At 39.6% G+C, this 21,372-nt stretch overlaps 1 protein-coding gene across 1 annotated transcript in view; it reads left to right on the top strand.

Moving 5' to 3' along the window:
* Window positions 1–1,170: 1,170 nt before the first annotated feature.
* SHTN1 (shootin 1) overlaps window positions 1,171–21,372 on the top strand; it is a 45,615-nt gene continuing 25,413 nt past the window's right edge. The window contains exons 1-7 of the mRNA XM_062496519.1: window positions 1,171–1,215; window positions 7,630–7,690; window positions 11,756–11,850; window positions 13,935–14,103; window positions 16,683–16,780; window positions 17,712–17,793; window positions 19,455–19,549. Of these exons, the coding sequence (XP_062352503.1) occupies window positions 11,764–11,850; window positions 13,935–14,103; window positions 16,683–16,780; window positions 17,712–17,793; window positions 19,455–19,549 (531 nt within the window). The 5' untranslated portion in view covers window positions 1,171–1,215; window positions 7,630–7,690; window positions 11,756–11,763. The remainder of the gene's footprint in view (window positions 1,216–7,629; window positions 7,691–11,755; window positions 11,851–13,934; window positions 14,104–16,682; window positions 16,781–17,711; window positions 17,794–19,454; window positions 19,550–21,372) is intronic.

A 21,372-nucleotide genomic window follows, 5' to 3' on the forward strand; every position in this document is an offset into this window, starting at 1 on the left:
GAAAGTCAAAAGACCAAGTTACAATTAGAGAAGCTCCTGCATAAAAAGTTATCTGCTTAATTTCATACTGATAGAAGGTGTTGATACGTTTACAGGACAGTCCCTTCTGGCCAGCTGAGCTGTGGAGGGAGTTCTTGGTGTGAGGTCACTGTTGTGAAGGAACACTCACTCATGTTGGCTGTTTTGGGGTTTTACTCTTTTACTGTAAGAAACAGCAGCTTGGCTGAGAATATGTTTTGGGTGGCTTTAGAGCGATAGCCCATTCTTTTATTTTCTCCTTCAGGGCTAGTGATTGAGAGTTCTCTGTTCATGGAGCCTGTGAAGAGAGCTGTCGAGGGTGGGGCAAATCTGTATTTACATTTTTCAGTGGTTTGTTAAGTATCGAATGGCAAGAATGACTTTGCCTTAAAGGTGAGCAAACATGAGCAGTTTCCAAGTATGGAGAAACTGGAATTGTAGCTGTTGGTGCCGTTTTCATTCCTTTTCTTGTATCTAGATGGTAGAAGTCTCTTCCCTTGTTTTCCTGAAGGGAGCAGGGAATAGCTTGGCAGTGGAACAGTGACCAAGAGGCATAGCCTTTGTGCTCCTGTGTAGGAAATGCAATTTCACCAGTGTGGTTTCTTGTTTATTCATCTACCTGTTGGTTTTTGTTTGTTTGTTTTTTTCCTGCTTCTTGGGCATGGGTGGTGGGTAGGAATTTTGGGTACATGAGGAGAAGTGGGGACAAAGCAAAGGCATGGGTGGAAGACCCTGGTTTTACTGGTGCATGGATCAGCTACTCTGCAGGTACCCATATATTGCACCAGCCATTCTTTCTAGGATTGATCTGTAACCTGAGTCAGTGTGGGTTTAAAATGGTCACTGCAAACCAGTATATTCACCTTGTAATTTTTGAACTCAATCAATAAGATTGTTTAACTCTACATTGATCAAAAATTGATTGTTTTGGGAGCTACCATCTTTCTCAGACACTTCCTAATTACTTCAATTCTAGAAGGCTACCCAGTTCATAGATATTAATAGGCTATTAATGAAGTTTATGAGCCATGCTATATAAGAAGTCTGTGTAGACAAACAGAAGAGTTTTCAGTTTAATCAAATGAAGAGCTAGTTTGGGAGGTGGTACTGCTATATTAACTTTTTTTTTTTTTCCCTTGTGTAGCTATTGGCGAATATGAAGAGCTTAGAGCAGAAAATAAGAAAACGAAAGAAGAGGTTTGTATACATCAGTTATTAATTTGATACTAAAATCCTAAATACCAGAATACCTTGTGGACTGTGGCAGATTGTTGACTGCTTTTTTGCTGTTACTTACTAATAATAATTATTACTTGTTTCTGTGTGTTTTAAGGAGCAATGAATGCAACTATCACAGCTATTCTGGCTGCCCCACTCCCAAAAAGTTCCTGTAAATATATTTTAAGTGATTGCTGCTTTACCAGGTTTGCCTGGGATTACAGTGAGAGCATAGACCAAGTCACATGTTCAGATAAAATTGTTTCTCTTTGATATAAGTCTTATTACGACTTCATTTGCACAGGGGACTTAATTACTGAAAAGAAAAAGGAGAACAACTTCCTTCAGCTTCTGAACATTCCGAATATAGGAGTATGATTTCTGAAGGTAGGGAGGAACGCAGAGGAGTCAGTGCTACAGTGTATTGTAAGCAAAATTCTCCTTTCTCCAGTATGAGTAATCCGAAGATGTAAGGAACCTGCTAGTTTTCAAATCCATGTTAGCTGCCAAGACATGTAGGTTTAATCCAGTTTCTTCTGAAATAATTTTGAAAGGGTCATTTTTAGTTACAAATGTTTCAGTTCAAGGCTGTACTGAGAAGACCTTGTCCTTAACTCTTTTAATTGTTAAAGAAAATTTGAAACTTATGTTCACTTGTGGTTCAGCAAAGATTACCTGTATTTCTACCGAGGTCAGCCTATTGTGCTTCATCCCTTCCTATCCTCTGACCTCCTTGTCCTTTTCACTTTGCTGCATTCCTGCTCTTGCTGTCCTTCACCAACGTTTTGGATATCCTGGGAAATCTGTCCTTTGCCTTTGCCGTTTGGAAGAAATGTTCAGAAGAAAATGAGAATAAAACAAGAGTTAAACCAAGATTCCATCCAGCCCACAATGCTGTCTCTGGCAGCAGAAGGGAATGCATGTAGAAGCACGTTTAATACCTGGGCAGGTTTCTCTTGCAGTCTCCAAACCATTCACAGCCTGGGAGTGATTTCAGCATCCTGCCCTGCACTGCTTTCTTCCTTTAGTTTGTCCCATGCTGGCTGTTGGCTTCTACCACATGTGGGGAGTGCCGTGCCAGGAGAGGTGTACACCCCATGAAAAACAGGCTCCCCAGCTTTGCCCTGAACCCAAGTCATATCAGCTTTGGTGTTTCTTCAGCAGAGTATTGTTTAGCTTGGGAAGGGAGGAAATGGGGACACTTCCCTGAGTTACATTTTTTTGTTTTTCTTCAAAGGGAATTTCAATGAAAAATTTTATTTCTGAAATTGAGATGGGATGAAGTGTTCTGAGGTTGTTTCTTCCATTTTGCTCTTCTTGGCTCCTTATTCCTCTCTTTCACAGGACTTCTTTCCTATAGCTACATATCTCTAGCTACTCCTGTGTGTTTCATCTGGAGGCTGCTTGGAACTTTTTCAGAATGCTTGCACAACACCTGAAAATCTTCCAAGCCCGAGCACATGGGGATTACATTCCCAGCTGAGCAAATCAGTTAAGCATGTGCTCAGGGCTGGATTTTCTGTTGTTACACAAGTTTTCTCCTTCCAGAAACCCCATCCTGTAAACTGGTGTGCTTGTGTAGGCAGTCATGGTTCATTGTTCAAATGCTTGGACTCAAGTGGTTAAGTGTGAGGCTCTAAGTGCATTTCTTCCACCAAAAAAAAAAAAAATCTTCTGATACAGAGTTCATGGTTATATTTGCTTCCAGTGCCAATACTGGAAGAAACTATTCCTTGGGTTATGGCAGGGCAAAATAATCCTGAAGGTCCTTAGCATCTCTTGCTTTATGTCTTAGTTTGTGCTTTTCAGGATCAAACCTGCTGCTGGTGAAATGTAGCATAGACTTTCTCTGCCTGTGGTTTTGGGGAAGTTGTGGGTGACTTCTGTTCCAGTTTCTGCCACTGTCTGTCACCATGAATGTCAGCAAATGGCTTCCTGTGTATCAATTATGGTCACATAATTGTGTTGACAGGAGAATGAGAAGTTAATTTTTTTAGCAGGTCACTTGCAGACTGTGTGTGGAAAGTGCCACAGAGAAATTAAATAGCACTCTTTGTGTATGTGCTTTTGGTACACTTGGAATACTTTTGGAATACTTTTCTAAGTCACTACTGTACTTTCATGGCTTTGAAAGATGAGCTATACATGCAGAAATTGTCCTAGTTTCCTACACATGGGCAGCTAACTTAAGAGACAATTTTAATTTTTGAAAATTTATGCTCTTTGTTCCATATTTTTTCTTAAAATTAGGAACCAAATTGACTTTTACATGGATTACTTTGTTCAAAGCACTGCTGCTTTAAAGGGATGCTAATAACCATGAAAATTCAGGAGCAAAATGCAAGATCTTTGATCCAAAGTGTCTCTTCCTCACTGCCTTTCAAAACTGCCAATTTAGAGGCCACTAGTGGAGTCTCTGACAACATTTCCCCAGACATTTTTTTTTAGTGTTTTTAAATACTTTTAGAAACAACAGAGCCAAAATTATATTGGCAGATTACATCTCTTAGGTCACCTTTTTTTATTGATGTAGCCAACAAAACATTCATACCAGCCCCCCGAAAATGGATAACTAATGTTCAGCTGCACACAGATGTGGGTAATTTAATATGCAGTTCTGGCATATTCAGAGTCAGATCATGAATAAATATTTGACTACTAGCTAATCAGACAGAAATGACTCTGAACACTGGTTTTGACAGTGTTTTGTCATGCTGCCAGTAAGAAAAAAAAAGCAGGACAGCTATCCAAAACAGTAGGTGTAATACTGTAGCTGATACATCATTCATGGTGTTTGCTCTGTTAAAGCACATGGATGGAGTGGATTATATGTTTTGTCTCCAAGTGGGAATGGGGAAGGGATTCTGCCTTGATAACAGGGTCATTGTTTCTCTGAGTATTGCAAATGTCATGGGATACTTTTGAGCACTGCACCAAACTCACAATTTTAGAACAAGCATTAAATCTGCATACATTTCACAGTCTGTGTAAACGGGAAAGAATTGTGTCTTGTGTTGCTTAGCAATAATTTAATTGACTATATGACTACGACGTAAACTTCTTGCATCTTAATATCTGGACTGAACAATCTCCCTGTTGTTTTTGCCCTTTGAAGGCCTTTTACTGAAGTCTGTAGGAGCTTATGTTGGCAAAATAGTTGGCAAAAAAGAAGGCTATTAGTAGAGAATAGACAAGAAACTAGAAATCCAAGTATTGCCTTGTGTATTGGGTACCTAGAAGGCTAAAATCTGAAAGGAGTGGGGTTGACAAACCTTCCGAACTTGTGTCTGCAAAGACGAAGAATATATGGAGTTATTCACAAAATTAATTTTGGCAACTGGACTGTTAATTTCTAAAAATACAGATCAATGTATTTTTACTGTTAGGAGATTATCACTGACTCCTGTAGCCAATTCAGGACTGTGATACTGTCTATTTACATTGTTGGGGTTTTTATAAGTGAGATAATGGTGGTATAAATGTTAGATTACTAATAATAGTACTAGATCTATTAAATAAAATAGAATAAATGGTGATTTTACTTTACAGAGAAGCTGGACCTCTTAATTAAGTTAAAAACAGTAAATTGACTGGCAATCCAGGAGCTACAAATGTTTTAATTTTTATTCAAGGGTACACTTCAGTTGGGAGCTATCCCTTAACACTGAAAAAGGGAAGCTTAGTAAATATGTGGAAACTGTTTCTCCTCAGCAGTTGTATGTGTTTGAATGTGGAAAGTGAACAATAGATTTTATAGCAATGTTACGCTATTTTTAATATTTAGGAATAGTGATACTTTTGTCCATTAATGATTCCATTGTGTATGCCTCATATTGCTTTTTTGAAAAGTGAGATGGTTATGAACTTTTAAGACTTCTCTGGAGCATTTTATGGGCAGCTCATACATCTAAATTTCAGTTTCTAAACTTTCCAATTTGAAAGGCAAGATCAATTTATTTTAAAGGGTGACAATATCTTTTATTATGAAACACAGTTTATAGCCTTTTTGTGTAAATTTCAAATTTGAAACAGTTTAAGTAGTTAAAGAAAATCCCAATTTTTTCTAGTTTTTAGAAGATAAGCTAGATTATTTTTTGGAAGGAGTTGTAACAGCTCTGCTTGCATGGCTCTGATTGCAAGACAGAAGGCAAAGTGCTTTCCATTGATCATTTCAGCAAGGGCAGCAATCTCCTGCTCTCCTTTTCTTCCTCCTCTTTCATTCTGAAGCACAGTAGCAGCAAAAGGAAGGTATTGAGAAAACTGCAACTGGGAGCAGGAATTGCTCTGCAGAGACCCAAGCCTAGAGACCCTGATTGTGCAGAGAAATGTCGCAGTTATGAGGAGAATAGTCAGCTTGCCGTGGTCCAAATGGAGCTCTCTCTGCAAATAGCACTCAAGGTGAAGTGGAATAGGTCATTTAACTTCTCCTTTCACTGCACAGGGAAAGCTGCTTTGCCTTACAGCCTGCTGCCTGGAGGATATTAAAAGGAGTTTTTCCTGTCGTTGAGATAAGGGAGTGTGCTATGTCCTCTACATCAACATTTCCATCAGTGGGAAAGTTGTTGGCTTCCACAAGCAACAGATGAGGTCCTTAAAATGCTAATGTTCCTGGTTTTTAAACTGAGCACTTAAAGGCGTTTGCTCACTTAACATGCAGTGGGCTGAAAGCTTGCAGTGTGCAGAAAAATCCGTGGGTGAAGTCAGTGATGTCAGTGTGGCTCCAGTGTCTTTGGAAATCTGAGGAGGCAGCAGCTCACACCAGTTCCCCTTCTGCAGCAGAGCTGTGCCCTGCAGAACAGCCAGGAACACCTTCTGCATCTTTCACTGCCTTCTGCTCTTAGACTGCACTTCTGCCACAAAGGTAACACAGATTTTTGCTGAGGAAACGGAGGGAGGGCAGCGAGCAGCAGGATTCATGCACAGATTTCCCTTCCCCACCTCTCCTCTGCAAGATCCTCCTGACAGGTTCTTTGTTAACAGGGCCCCAGGGAGCGGTGAGTCCTCATTCAGTGCTGCTTGCTCAGCACATCTCTGCTCCTTCTGCAGCTCTGCCTTGTTTCACAGTCCTTACAGCAGCTGGTGACTGACCTGTCCCCCTACTCAGCCCCTGTCCCTTGAAGCCTCAGTGCCATGAGAAGAGGGATTGCTTGTTGAGTGCAGCTCTTCTTGGTCCCACGGATCAGCTGCTCCTGAGCCAACACCAGTGGCATCCTCGCCTTGCCCAAGAGCAGATTCTTCTTTGGATCTCATCCAACATCCTCTGTAGCTGATAGAAGAGTTCTCTTGAATTTGGCTGCCTTTGAATCAGACTCTCCCCCTTCTTGTTGCTTAACAGCAGGCTCCTTTCCCAGCTAACTCAAAGTGGCTCCTCATGTGGAAAAACTGAAAATCGAGCAAAATCATTTCAGGGTTGTTTTTTTTTTGTTTTTTTTTTTTTTGTTTTTTTACCCAGTTTTGTTCCAGTGGCCAGCGTCCTTGTAATTGCAGTTGCACTGCAAAGAGCTCAGTCACACAGATCTCTTCCAGAAGTTAACTCATGGTCTTAGGTTGATTTGTGGCTGTGAACATGCCCAGCTGCATGTGAGGAAGGATGTGTGTCTAGGGCATCTTGTGTGCCAGTCATTCTTCCCCCTGGGTCATGTGTTTTTCACACTGTGGTTAATCACTCACTGTGTCTCTTGTGAATTTTACTCATTTCTTTGAGTTCTTTCATTTACTTAGAGAATGGGTTTTCTTAGAGAACTCTTATTTAACATCTGTTTTATTATTCCTTTTTGAAGAAACTGTTCCATAATAAGATCAGTAATTCCAGGCCTATTCCAGGTTAGCAATAACCACAAAATTAATAAAACTGGGGTGATGAGAGCTCCTTAAAGCATGAAAATTAGTATCTTTCTCTGTAAAATGCTGAAACTTCGCTCATGATGTAAAGAAATTAAACAGCATGTCCCTGATGATTGGCTTTGAGGTTTTCCTTGCACATGGTGAGTATAAAAATGTAGGCCTCTTCTCTGAGTCTATTTGTGTTAAAGAAACTAGACTTAAAGCCTGTTTTTGACATTCAAAGTATTGCTTCTACTGTTGGTGTAACATGGATAACTGTTTATACCAGTTTTGGATAATGTGTCTCTTTAAAATATTTTCAGAGTAGCTCTAAATCAGAATCAAAATCAAGTACAGCATGCCAGTTTGGCTAGGAAATACTCTGAGTAATGAATTTTTTATGCATAATTTCCATTGATCTTAAATAGCTGAAAGGAAAAAGAAATGCTTTGATAGACTTCTGTACATTATTGTGCTGCAGTTGATCTTGGTTGATTTTGCATGTTGTGACTGACTGCTAATTAAATAACTGGGATCAGTGTTTTATTTCAATTTTATCTTCTCTTACAGTGTGACAAAATCAAGCAGGAACGAGATGAGGCTGTCAAAAAGCTGGAGGAGTTTCAGAAAAGTAAGCTGATAATGTCAGTGGGATTTTCTTGATGTAGACCATGATGAACATAGTTCTGCACACTCTGCAGCATCGTTAAGAATGCTGAGATTCAGGTGTACTTGCTGTTTCTCCTTGAAACATGAGTTTAAGAGCTAATCCAGTGAGACTTTGCTCACAGTCAGAATAAATGCTGTTGCAGCATTTGTACTCTGGCACAGGTAGTCATTGTCAAGGTGTAAGGTGGTGAAAATACAGTGGAACAAATGTGGCTCTATCTCACCTGGATTCTGCAAGTGACTTTTGGAATGATCCATGCTTGAAGTGAGTGGCATTTGATGCTGTTGCTGAGATTCTTAGTAAAAAAAAAAAAAAAAACTAATTATGAAGGAGTAATACTACTTTAAGCATAGACACACAGGAAAGGTTTTTATGATGAACTGCTTTCCCATGGTAATTATTAGAGTAAGTTCTGTCTCATCTGGGCTGTGAGAATGTCAATATTCAGTTTTACACTTTTATGGTAATGGTTCTATTGAAACTGTATGGTGTCTGGAAGCAACAAAGCACATCTAATGGGAGTGGAAGTATCCTAGTGGAATAGCTCCTTAGAAGAGACAATTACAATGGGATCGTGGTCTGTTATGTCTGGTTTGTGCCAGTACAGTGAACTGCACGGTGAAGCATCAGATATGTGGATGAAGTTAATGCAGGAGAAGGAAATCACATGGTCTCTACTTTTGTGTGACTGTGTTAATAGAGGAATTTGCTCACTTCTGTTTTATAATAGTTTGTGTGATACAATTATGGAAAATAATCTGAAATCAACAGGAATTGTCTACTACCTTCAATGATCTTAGGTAACTGTTCTGTGAAGCAAGAATGTTCTCTAAGAAGTATAATTCCCCTGGAAAAACGGCTGCCTGTTTTGTTTTTGTTATCATATGAGGAATACTGGAGTGTGACAGAAAATGTCAAGTAGTTAAGACTTAAAATTTGAGGTAATATTTGATGTTGTAAGATTTTATAGGTTTCTTTTATCTTCCTTTCACATTTTTAAAGGACATACCTTGTAAACACAGTGATAAAATGCCAGGAATATTAGGATTTTAAAGCAATAATAGAGCCCATTATTTAAACGACAATATAAAAGGCAATTATATTGATGAAGAGCTACATTGGCTTTGTGTCTGTGAATAAACTTGGCCTGTACTCAGCTTCTATTTGTTCTCCTGGCATAAACACATATTGTGTGTGATTCCAGTTTAATGGGGCCCCGTTTGTATGCCAAGCAGCTGCATTTTAGGCCCTATTGCGTGATTTCATAGCTCTCTGAAAATTGGTTCTATTGAGCACAAGAGATAGAAGGTGGTGGTGGGGGGGAAAGCTTCAACACACAATCATTTCTTTTCAATTGGAGCCAGCAAGGTTGATGACAACATGACCATTGTGTTATAATGATAAGACCACTAAGGATCTGTACCTCTCATCAAGGCTTTCACACAACAGCAGATACAATTTAATTCACTGCTCTGTCAGCAGTGCTGATACCATTATGCCGTCTGTCTCCACAGTTATAATCACTGTCCTCTGAGAAATGCAGTTGAAATGATCTTGAGCAGTCAAAGAAACTCTCAATTAAGGCTGCCACTTCCAATGTGTCAGATTGTGTCTTACGCACTTGGTACAATTTTCACTTCCAATCCTGTTTATTTACAATGTCTACCAGTAATTATGCTTAACATGTCATTTAGTGAGGGTGCCCCTGCCAAGGAGATTGTTGGGTGCTGCAGTACCATTGAGGGGGAGTTTCTCGCAGTCAATGCCATCAGCGGCTTTTAGTCCCTGATGGGATGCAGTAGTAATGTTGATAATGCAAGTATCGTGCTCATCAAGTCATAATTAGATGCCACTCAAATGTGCCACTTGTAATAACAGTGTTGATTCATGTTTTCTCGGTGACTGCAACTACTAATTAGTTAAGTGGTTTTTGGTTGGCCTGCATTTGCTGCAGATTATTATTACCCCTGGAAAAAACTGTCAAGGTTAGAGATGTTTCAGGCCACTTAGTGCTTCTTTATGAATATTAATACTAACATAATAAGAACTTTGGACAGACTTAGGAAATAATATATTTTTTGTATTTAATTTGGAAAGACTTTTTCCCCTGAGTTAATCATAATTGCAGGTTAATTAAGTTTAAATGAACCAAGAGTAATCCCTAGTTCTGCCACGAGAGCCCGATCCTTGTTTCCTAACTTTAGCCTTGCTTGAGACCCTTAGATTCCTGTCTGTAAAATGGGAGCAGCTCTGTATCTCCTCTTCTTCCTCATCCGGCCCAAAGCATCTCACTGCTCAAAGCTCCCAGGGCTCAGTAGAATAAAACCAGAAGAGACAGGGAGATGTACTACCTGAAACTTTTCCTCTCTCAAATTAAATGTAGCAGCTGGTATGGCGCATTTGGAGCAGATAATTTCTCTATAGTCAGGAAAAGTGGAAACAAAAAGACAATCAAAGAAAGAGGTCTGGTTGCTCTGCTGGTAGAAGACAATGTGAATATAGATTTTAGACCAAGATTTACCAGTACACTGCCCTGCCTTTTCTTTTTTGTAGATTTTGTGTCTTTTGTGCAACTACGCAGCAAACCAGTGTGTTGCTAGTTTACTCTGGTAACAGCAATACTTTAATAATGAAAACTTCAGTTGATATTAAGTATAAAGCTGCATAAATAACATTTGTTAATGGCCTTCTGTTTCCTATCATGAAGTCTTTTGTAGTCATTAAGATGACCTCTGTATAGCAAAGAGGGCTTATATCTCTCTCTTCAGTCCTTGGTCAAAACTCTTGGAAGAGGGCAAGGGGGGTTTTCTACCCAGTGGTATAAAATCCCTAGGTTTTAAAGCTTATCTGGATGAAAAGGAAAGGAAATACTAGAAAAAAATCCTCTGCATTTACACTGTATTTTCCAGCCTTGTTCCTGCTCCAAAGTGTTGTTCAGCTGCAAGTAGTTCCTTTCTGTGCATTGAAATCCTGACACTGGGCTGAGAAAGAATTTGTGCCATGCAATGACTTGCAGAATTAGGGTCCAGGCTGCTGTTTAGGATTGGATGAGGGTGCCAGGAGCCAAGCAAGTCAATTGCATTAATGAACCTGAGAAATGGAAAACTGTTCTTGGGTTTTCTGCTTTGCTCCCCCATGCAACCTTAAGCCTGTCCCTTTTTGAACACTACTGAAGTACATATGTACTTCTGGAAGTTGAGTGGAATTGCAAGCCAGAATGTATCTGTACTTTAAAATTCTTTCTGATTCACACCAGTCTCCTATGTTACAAAACAAGATCTATTCCAGACCTTTTTGGTCACTCTCTTGCCTGTCTTCGAAAGAGTGATGTGTACGCACAATCGTAATAGGGATTCTCTAAATGCAGAGGACAGATGTGCCTCTTGCTCCTCCAGCTGTGACATCAGGTGTACAGCTGTGCATTCCAGCTGCAGGCAGCCCAGTCTTGGCCCTGGTCTCAGGGAAGATTTTGTGAGTGTGTTGGAATCTGTGTTGTGAGCAGTGAAGGTAAGTGAGACCGCAGTGCTCATTTCAGGGCCTGCTCAAGAACAGACTCCAAATAAGAAGCAGACCTTAAAGAGAAAAGAAACTTTTTAATACATCTGAGTTATTCTTGCTATTTGAAAAGACAGATGTTCCAGTCTTCTGAAAATGTCATGATGGCAATTTTAAGGGATTATCCTAAAGGTGTCATTCTAATTGCTCAAGTGTTAGTGAAATAAAGGTGATGAATGACGATAGTTGAGGAGGCTTCTGCTGGTCTTCTGCTTCATAAACTTATGCTCTGTTCTACAATTTCCCCTCTAATGCTGAAAAACATGGCTTGAGAGAATTGCTTAAAGAAGCAACCCAAATATTTAATTGTCAGAACAGTTCCTATCTCTGGAGATTATCTAAGTATGTACTTCCCTGTTTTTGAAATGCTTACAAATGAAAGTTAGCAAAAGAAGATACGCTATTTCTGATCATGGGAGGCATGTGTCAGTCTCAGGAAAATACTGACTAATTTTTGAACTCTTCCCTTAGTTTCTCACATGGTTATTGAGGAAGTGAACTGTATTCAGAACCATCTTGAAATTGAGAAGACATGCCGAGAAAGTGCTGAGGCTTTGGCTTCTAAGGTAAGGAGAATTATGGTGATGCTGCTTTTTCTGATCTATTTATTCACCTATTGATCTATTCATTTATTTAAAACTTGAGATTGTATGCATGACCCTTATATGTTTCTGTATAGTCTTGTGAACCTGTGAAATAGTTTGAAAGTGGCAAAACACTGATAGCCAGATGTGAGATGCAAAACACCATTCCTGCCTTTAAAGAAAAAAATACCCATTCTGTTTCTGTTTTCATGGACCATCATCCTGATCTCTAGTTTTTGTATGCATTTAGGTTAAATGGAGAATAAATCTTAGAACTTCTCTGTGTGAAAACAATAATGAGCATTTCAGTGTCTAAATCAAATGGAAAAAGTCAACCACTGCGTTACATTTCAGGTGATTGTTTATGAAAGCAAAGCAAGGGCAGGGGAAAGGTGACCTCCACTGCTCTGTTGATTGCGTCTAGTCTGATGAATTTAGCAAGTGTGTAATTTTCTATATTCCATCTCATCAGAAGTGCATTATTATTAAAGAATGTTTTTATCTCTCTTATATATTTTTGGTTGTGTAAAATGCATCTGAGCCACTTCATCAGAAAATGGATTACAGCAATTTTGAACCAAATTTCATTAGCAATGCTGACTGCCTTTTTTTCCCCTCTTTTTTTCCCATCCCTCCCTCCCCATTCCCTGCCCAAAGTACATCCTTAGATATGGTAAAAATCACACCAGCAAGAAATCACTTTAATTTAGATGCATTAGCAATGTACTTTCTGGAGGTATTTACTTAATTGTTTGCATAATGACACTATATTAGAATTCATAAGATAGACAATCAGCATATAAGTAAGAAAATGAACACATTTATGCAACTTGTCTTCTTCTCTGCACTTTCCCTGTAATGCACGTACAAGGGCAGTTCAAAGACTCGCCTTGCTCCGTGGGGCTGTTTGTCTGTGAGCTGACTGCACCATGGAGGGCTCCTCACACCACTCTCCTCGCTTGCTCACTGTCATTCTTTGGGAATGAGAGAAGCAATTCTTGAATAAATCTCCCATAGTTGAAGGGCTGAGGATAAGGTAAATCAAAGATTACTTAGGTAAAAATGCAGGGTCACATGAACTGTACAGTGTATGTTTGCTTTGAAGATACATATTGGACTTATGAAGTCCGTGTTGACTTTGGCATGTGGTGTGTCATTACTGGAAAATTAAGTCTCATTCTTAAACCTAAGCACGGGGAATACTTGGCTTGGTGGGTGGGCAGTCACCCTGACATTTACCTGAACACCACTGGGCCTATGCTGCACTCACAACTGCTGCTGTGAAGTGTCTAAATACAGGACAGTGAAAGAAATGATGAGAATTAAACATTTGCATTTGCATTAAACTGGGCCCTGTTCAGTTTTTCTTGATCAAGACAGAGATGCCTTGTAGAATCTCTTCTGTACCATCCACCAACCAGTCATGGTATCTGTGGTATCTGACTTGTGGTCTGACCCATAAAGAATTGGTGCATGAGATGGCTCTCATCTTATTTATGTTGACTCTACAGTAATAACTCAACAGAATTTTGAGATAATTCTGTTGTGACTAGGAATGTAGTAGTGGCAGTATTTGTAGTTTATAAGCAAAATAGGGCATAGGATAAAGTAAGAATTTTTATTTAACCAATAGATCCAACTTGGAAAACCAGATGAGCTTTCAAGGGCACAAACTTTTCTTCAGGTCAGTCAGTTGGGACTCCTGGTACATGTTTAAAGGTGAGGAGCTGAAGCAGCTGTCACAAAGCATGTGTAGCATTAAGTCATCTTGATAGTTGATTTGATTGATTTAAACCTGCACAGTATTTATTAAACAGAAGTACTAGAGAGGAAAAAAGGGCATGGATAAAGCATGATGTTGAATTCAGGCCTCTCAGAGGAAAAAGTGGACAAGCACCTCATCTTCAGACCATTGTAATCTTGAATGGAACTTTAATCTAATGTTACTTTCGTCTTCTTTGTTTGATAGATCTTTTAATGACAAAAAACAGTTGACTTTTTTTCTTGCCCAGCATCTTAAAGACGGACTAACTAGCTTCTTACTGTTTGTACTTCTCACCTTTCAGCTGAACAAAGAAAATAAAACCTTGAAGAGAATTAGTATGCTTTGTATGGCCAAACTGGGTCCAGAAATTATCACTGAAGAGATTAATATTGATGAGGATGAATCATCCACGGATACAGAAGCTACCTCAGGATCATGCAATTCTGTGCACTGTCAGCAGCAAATAAAAGGTGAGAGCATTGTTGCTGATCCTACACCACTATTCAAGGCAGAAGTTGTCTGAAGAGCAGCAGTGTTGGTTTGGAGCAGAGTCTGGTCGTGTTCCGAGTCGTGTTTCTGGGAGTGGTCAGAATCAAATGATTTCCAGGAATGACTAAGAACATGTTGGGCTGGTAGTGTGTAACATAAATGGTGGGGGATACAGCCTGCAGAAGAAGGTTAATGCAATAGGAAAATGAGATCTGCCCAGCTAAAAGAGTTCAATGCTACTGAATCAGTAGAAGAAATATTTCCTAAAACCCTTAACAAAATAAAAGGTAAACAGAAGGACAAGGTCACCTTCAACTGCAGTGTCATTATTTCAGAGCTTATCAGACAGAACTCTCCATTTCTGTTTCCATTATGTAGCTTTGTATGTGCAAACTTCATTCATGAAGTTCTGGAGCTCTTAACACACAAGCAGACTAAAGAATGACTTGTACTGGATGTAACAGCAAAACTGGAGAACATGGAAGTATATTCATCAGACAGAACTGTGCTTTTTTTTCCCAGAAATTTCTGGTTCTTTTTTTTTTTTTTTTGAAAGGCGGTTAATATCAGCCTTATTTCTCATCCCTGTGATGAAGTCATTGTGATTTTCTACATTGTTGTGTCATAGTATCCAAAAAATGGGAATGGTCACATTCTGGATTTTGTGACAATAGACATCAAGTGTTTAATTTCTTCAAAAAAAGGCTTTTGCTTTTGAGCAGCAAATTATGTTTAGGTACAATTTTTTTTTTTAACTGTCAGTATGACCTTGTTAATTGTTGTCTTTTTGAATGCAGCAGCCGAAGTGGTACAAAGTATCACTGAGGAAAAATTACGAGTGTTGTAAAAATGCTTGTGAAACATCCCACCAAAGAAATAAGGTGTCATAGTGCTCTTCTACAATCAGTTTTCTATCCTCCAGATGTAGGAAAAGGCAGCAAATGGTGTGATGCACACCATGCAACCCATCTGAATGGGAAATAAGGCTTTGGAATAACTCCTGCCTTTACTGGAGAAGAATACTGTGTCAAGAATACATTTAGAGAGCAAACACTGGCTGCACATCAGATGGGAGCATTGTTAGGAGGGTAGCAAGGTCCAGTCAGAGCAATATTGAGGAAAGGTTTTCACGTATCTGCTTTCTGTCATGACGAACAATTCATTAATGCATGAAAAGTGGTGTTTTGGAGATCTTCTAAGTCCTTTAGCCTTCTTACCATTCAAGAAAGTTTCAACTGTTTCTTGGAATGATTTCTTCCCTCCCACCATTTTTATGTAAGGATACATAAATGAGGATGTAAAACCTGAGGCTCTCTGTGGTATTGTGCATATGCTTTCTCCTCTGCATAGTGAGGTTAATATAAGTGTTGTAAAATCAGAAGTTTACCCAAGTCCCATAAATTTTAGTGAGACTTTTCTCCCCCATTAAGTTCTCTGGAGAGTGTAAATCCATAAATTGGCCAGTGTATATCAAGTGCAATGGATAAACTGTACAATGTGTATCAAGAATCTTCTGGGAAAACAGGTATTTTTATTTACTTTATAAAGTGTATGCTTTTAGTGTAGAGGACAGTAAATCTGAGGGTCCAGATCTGAAGGGGGGGGGGGGGGGATTCTGGTGTAGTATAGACATTTTCAAGATGTGAGACCAAACAGAATGACATCCAGCATGTCATCATCATCTGCAATTGATTAGCCACAGTTTTCTCAATTCAAGGCTAGTATTCAATGAGCAGCAATGCTGTGAAATACTGGAAGCAGGTGGGGAATGAGAGCACTTACTGGAAGGTAATATGTATCAATAAATTTTTGTTTTTGTGGTGATTCTATGTTAACCTAAACCTTGATATATTATGTATGCAAACTGATCTCCTCTTAAGAAGTGATTATAATCAAATGTTTTATTCCATTGTGAATTTAATTTATTTCATATTTTAATAATTAAGGAACAAACATTCTGAAGGGAAAATTACAAGCATTAGCTCTTCCATCAGTAAAGGTTATATTCTGACTCTGTTCTCATAAGGTTACAAAGACTATAAATTGGCAGCTGTTCAGGCCAATTTCTTCTGTGAAAACCTCCCAAGTATTAACTGCCTGTTGTTTTGTTTATTCCCTTGTGACAAGAACTCACGATCCAAAAAGAATTGAAGTGCATTAATTTGTTTAAAGGATGTTTCTTAAGGATTGCTTTCTGCTGCTTCCATACCAGAGTCTCTGTGATGTTACAGTCTCGAGAGCAGGACTGAGGACCCTCTGTGGTGGCAGGACTGGCCCTGTTACAGCAGGAAATGAATCATTCAAAATGCAAATAAAGACAGCAGGACTGAACAAGGAGCTTACCTCAACAGAGTAAATCTGAAACTGTGGCCCAGTTACAGATCTGTTACTTGACACTTATGCGAAGTTCATAAATTATTGAGGATGTTCCTTGATTACAGCTGATGCTTGATATGTAGTTCAGGTGTTTCATACTCAACTGTACTTGCATTGCTTTGACATTTCCTTTGTTGTTGTTTTTTGAATAAAATATATTCTTCATTTCCTTCCTCAAACTTAGAGCTGCGAGATCAAATCGTATCTGCTCATGAGGAAAAGAAGACCTTGGCCATTGAACTGGAAAACCTGAGGTGCAAACTTGCAGAAGTAATTGAAGAAGTATGTATTGTACCATGGAAAGTGAGACCTGTTAGCATGGAGTTGGTACTTTCTGTAGTTTATTTTGCTAAAAACACTCAGTTGTGAAGTTAATTGAATACTGTCTAATCTCAGGTCCTGCCAGTGATGGATCCTGCAAGAGACCCTCTATGTCACAGTCCAGTCTGCCACTGTAGCTGGCTCATGACTTCTCCTTACCTGTTTGATCTGTTCTAATGCCCATATTACATCTTGTCACCTCCCCTTCCTGACAGCCCCTCACCCATCACAGCCTGCAGGGGTATTTTTTGATTTCCTTAAAACCACAGATGTGTAAGAAATACTTTTGTAGGGCATGTAGTTTAATCACTGGTGCTACTTTATTCAGTATATCCTTAAGTTTAGCCATTGGCAGTGCTGTGTCATAATAATTAGACCAGCAAAATGGCTTTTCAAGCCAACAGAGTTTCGTTCCTGCTTGAAAACTGGTAAGCCATGTACTGATGCAAATCAGGACTTAGTGGCTCTTCCTGTCAATGCAACACTTGCATTCAGAAAGACACAGGTGACAGCATTTGGACAATAAATAGAGCCCAGGAAAAACAAACAAAACAAAACAGGAGTCTGACTATATTAAAATGCAAATAGTCAAGTAACTTTCCAACCAGGTGCTATGGCACCTAACCCTGAAAGGTTCCAAAGATCATATATCTGCAGCTGTGGCTGGAGCATGCCATGGGAGGTTTAGTTCATAACCCCTTTATGACATCTGTTACAACATCTGTAAGGTGGAGTAGAAAATGCTTTCCATCCCACTGGAAACAACAGCACCAAGCCAAACTTAGGAAACAGAGCTACTGACAGCAAAATACTGCTTGCATTATGTATGTGCTGCATGCCTTAGGCCATTAACTAGAGTGCTCGTTTTGACGTGTTCTTTATACTTTTCTAGGTAAATAAGTTGAAAGAAGAAAAGGTTGTTTTGACAACCGAAGTTAATAAGCAACAAAAACTGCTGGAGAAATGTAACAGAGGTGTGTAGTCTCAGCAGGTTCTCTAAGAGTTTGCTACATCCTTTGCAGCTTTTCTGCTGCACTTCAAAGAGCAGGTTACAGAACAGTGACTCCTGTCCAGATCTGACACTCGACCTTATTGCTGCAGGCACTGCATCAACTCATGCACTGTTCCAGACTCTCTACTCCAGGAAAAAGTGACAACATAAATAGCAGGTGTTACCTGAGAATAGGGAAACCTTTTCCTGTGTGGTGCAAGTGGAAAACCAGGGCAGGGGCACAGTCCTTCACAGAGATGGGGTTTGAACCTTAATCTCCTGTTCTCCTAAATCGTTACACCAGCCTTCCTTTTAGTTGGGATGCAGCTTCTAGTTTTGAATGTTGAAAGTCTTGGGAGCAACTTGTTTTATGATCAGAGGTTGATGAGAAAAAGGAATGTTGGAAATCTTATTTTTCACATTCTAAGTTATGGAAGGAAATCAGAAGTTTTCTTTTACTGGAAAGAGAAGAGAGATAAAACCAGGGCAGGGAAAGTCTAAAAAGAGGGATGGCTCAGAAAAGGAAAGCTGTTGCTTAATGAAGGTGTTTCTACATGAGTAATAGTTGATTCCAAAGAAGTTTAGAGGAGAAGAAAAAGTTTTTAGGGCCTGGGTTACTCTGCCCTTTCCTCTTGTTGCTTATTAAGCCTTAAGAAATTAAAAAAGTTTTGGTAAAAAGCCTCACTGGGTATTTTCCTGAAGTGGAAGACAATGGGTCTGGCTGAGATATAGTAGGGCATATGCTGTTAGCTTTTTCCAGGTGTCCATCTTCTACCCTCTTATCCCTTCAGTGTGTCTGCATTTCCTTAACCTATGACAGGCAGTACTTGAAGGCTCTTACAACACCAAACTTCAGAACAGTTGATTAAACACATTAGCTTGAAGCTTTTCAAGATGGGATAATATGGCAGATTGAAATTTTTTCTTTTTTCTAAGCATTATGAAAAGAAAAACCCCTAGTTTCACATTTGCCTGTGTTTCTGGAAGGAAGAGTTAAATTAAAGCAAGACGTGTTTGTGTGCATGAAATGAGCTACCAAGTATTCAATACCTCCTGTATCCTGTGCTTATGTGGCACTGTGCTGGAGCTGTGCACTCAGTGCATTCCAGTCAGAGTTGATCTTAACTCTTTCTAAGTATGTAGTTTGTTTGTTGGATATTTTTTGTGTATGTGTGGTTGTTTTTTGTTTATTTGCTTTTTTTCAAATTAGCATCACTTTGAGAGTCAGGTATCCTGGGATGTGTATCCCACTGTCTATAAATTACCACTTAGCTCATCTCCAAACCGTGTAAACAAATACGGATTCCTCAGGAATAGCATAGTCTTTGATAGATGCAGCAAAGCTCTTTAGAGGCAAAGAGAGGCAAAATATGGTTTGTGGTACTTGATGCCTGTTACTGGAGATTTTGAGTCTGAAGAGGATGAGTATTACTCTGTTCAGAAGATTAGTAATTGTGCATATATATGTGGTGAGGTTCAGGACAAATACTGCAAAGAGGGCTGTGTATGGAAATGTGAAACTAGGTCATGCTGTCAGTCAAGGATTCATGGTACTAGGGAATAGCAGCTTAACTGGGTAAATCAACTAGTACTTCTTTTGATCTGTTCCACTTTTACTTCTGATCTTGTCTTGTTCTTATAAAGTGTCTGTGCTGGCAGTAGAGGAATATGAAGAGCTTCATGAAAACTTTGAGCTGGAAAAGAACTTGCGGAAGAAAGCAGAGTCATTTGCACAAGAGGTGAGTAGTCAAGGAAAGATTAGGACATTGCAATGGGCAAGACCTTACCAGCTTAGATGACTTGATTTCAATTCCCAGCTCTCATCCAACCCCAGATACTACTTACATAACTTTTGTATTTCACCCATAACAGTTTACTGTTTCAACAAGTATTTTGTAAAGCAGTTTGGAATTATTCATGCAATCTTACCTATGCCCCCTTTCAAGACAAGACTTTAAATTTACCATGGGCTTAGTTTGCTACATCCCAGCGTGGAATATGTAGTGGTTGGAACTGGTAGGGATTAACTGTCTTTCTGGTGGTGTAATTTGAAGGATGCTTTTTTTCCTGAAGAAAATGTGGACTCCTATAAACGGTGTTGCAAAACTACAGTATCAAGTGGGAGACACATTTTGAAAGATTATATTGAAAGTACTTTTTGTAATTGCCTGACAGTCTGACAGACAACTTATGTACAATGCCAAAGAAATGCTGATTATTTGCAAACAAGTATTTCTTGGGTTTTGTCATTATTTAGTTGCGTTTTCCAGAGTATGTGCCCCTTTTGGTGCAGACTGTCAAGAGTAGCTGTTCACTTGAAGGTTTTTATTCCATAAAGTTCTCTTATCCAAAAGGGAATCACTGCAAACACACAATCACTACAAAATCACAACAGTGAACTTCAGGCCTGCATTATTCTTCCCTTTCTGTACCTGCTTGTCTTCCTGTGGTATTGTGCTGTTCAAAAAGATTTTCAGAACAGTTTTAAAATACATGGCCCTGTGACAACAAAGACATTGCTGATTCATGTTTAAGGAAGCAATATCTAAAATTACTTTAAAAACCTGCTATCACTGGCCTGGTTTCACACTGATGGTGTCCCTTGAGTGACCTGAGACATTAGGCAGGCTCTGGCCCACAAGTGCATCCACAGCAGCACAGTTTTCTGCTCGAGTGAGGCTGTGTGAGCTTCCTCTCACCAGGACCATGTCGCAAGGTCACAGCTGTGTTTGGAGAGCTGAGTTTTCTAGGATGTGCTTACAGTAGCTCTGTTTGGATTATGCTAAGGATGTTCAGGGGTTTTCTGCCTGCTTTGATTAGCCATCTCTCTCTATATATAAAATGTTGCTTTTAAACCTCAAGATTTCTGCTGGATTTTCACTTGGATTTTGCAAAAGCCGCAGTAGCTGGTTGTGATAAGCTGTGCAGTGTTTGGAGAAGGAAGAGCTCTGAGTAAAGGGTAATACTGCATATGCAGTGCTTTGTTTTTGATTTGTTTGAAGCACTTTCAGAAAGGAAAAAGGCTCCAAGTAATGTGGCTGTCACTGCAGCTGAAAAATGGCACATCTTAGTGTTCTGTATTTGTGATGTCTCAAACAGCCAAATGTGTGTTTTAACTCAGTAGAATTCAGAGCTGTGAAGGTGCCTGTGGAGGTGCCTGTTTGGTGGTGGGCATGTTGTCTGTCCAAGGGGCTGCAGCACCTTAAATGTGCCTTCATGGTGTGGTTAGCCCATGCATTCAGACTCACCCCTTTCCCTTTTTCCATGACATGGCTTCATCTTCTGTCTTTGCACTACGGCTGCCCTGGGAGAGATCAGGGAAGTGGCTGGTGGGGGCTGCTTTTCAAAGGGATGCCCTTGGCCTCCTGCCCTTCTGACAGGTGAGGAGGATTCTGCACAGAGCAGGAGCACTTGGGAGTGCAGGTGTGAGACATAACGGGCAGGTGAGCATGTGTACAGAAGCTAGCACAGGTGGGGGAGAGGAGAGACATGGAGCAAGAGAGGGAGGGAGCAGGCACATATAGGAGTCAGAGAACACTTGAAAATCAGAGCTTTTGATTAA

Source organism: Cinclus cinclus, chromosome 7 (assembly GCF_963662255.1).
Source record: "Cinclus cinclus chromosome 7, bCinCin1.1, whole genome shotgun sequence".
Taxonomy (NCBI): domain Eukaryota; kingdom Metazoa; phylum Chordata; class Aves; order Passeriformes; family Cinclidae; genus Cinclus; species Cinclus cinclus.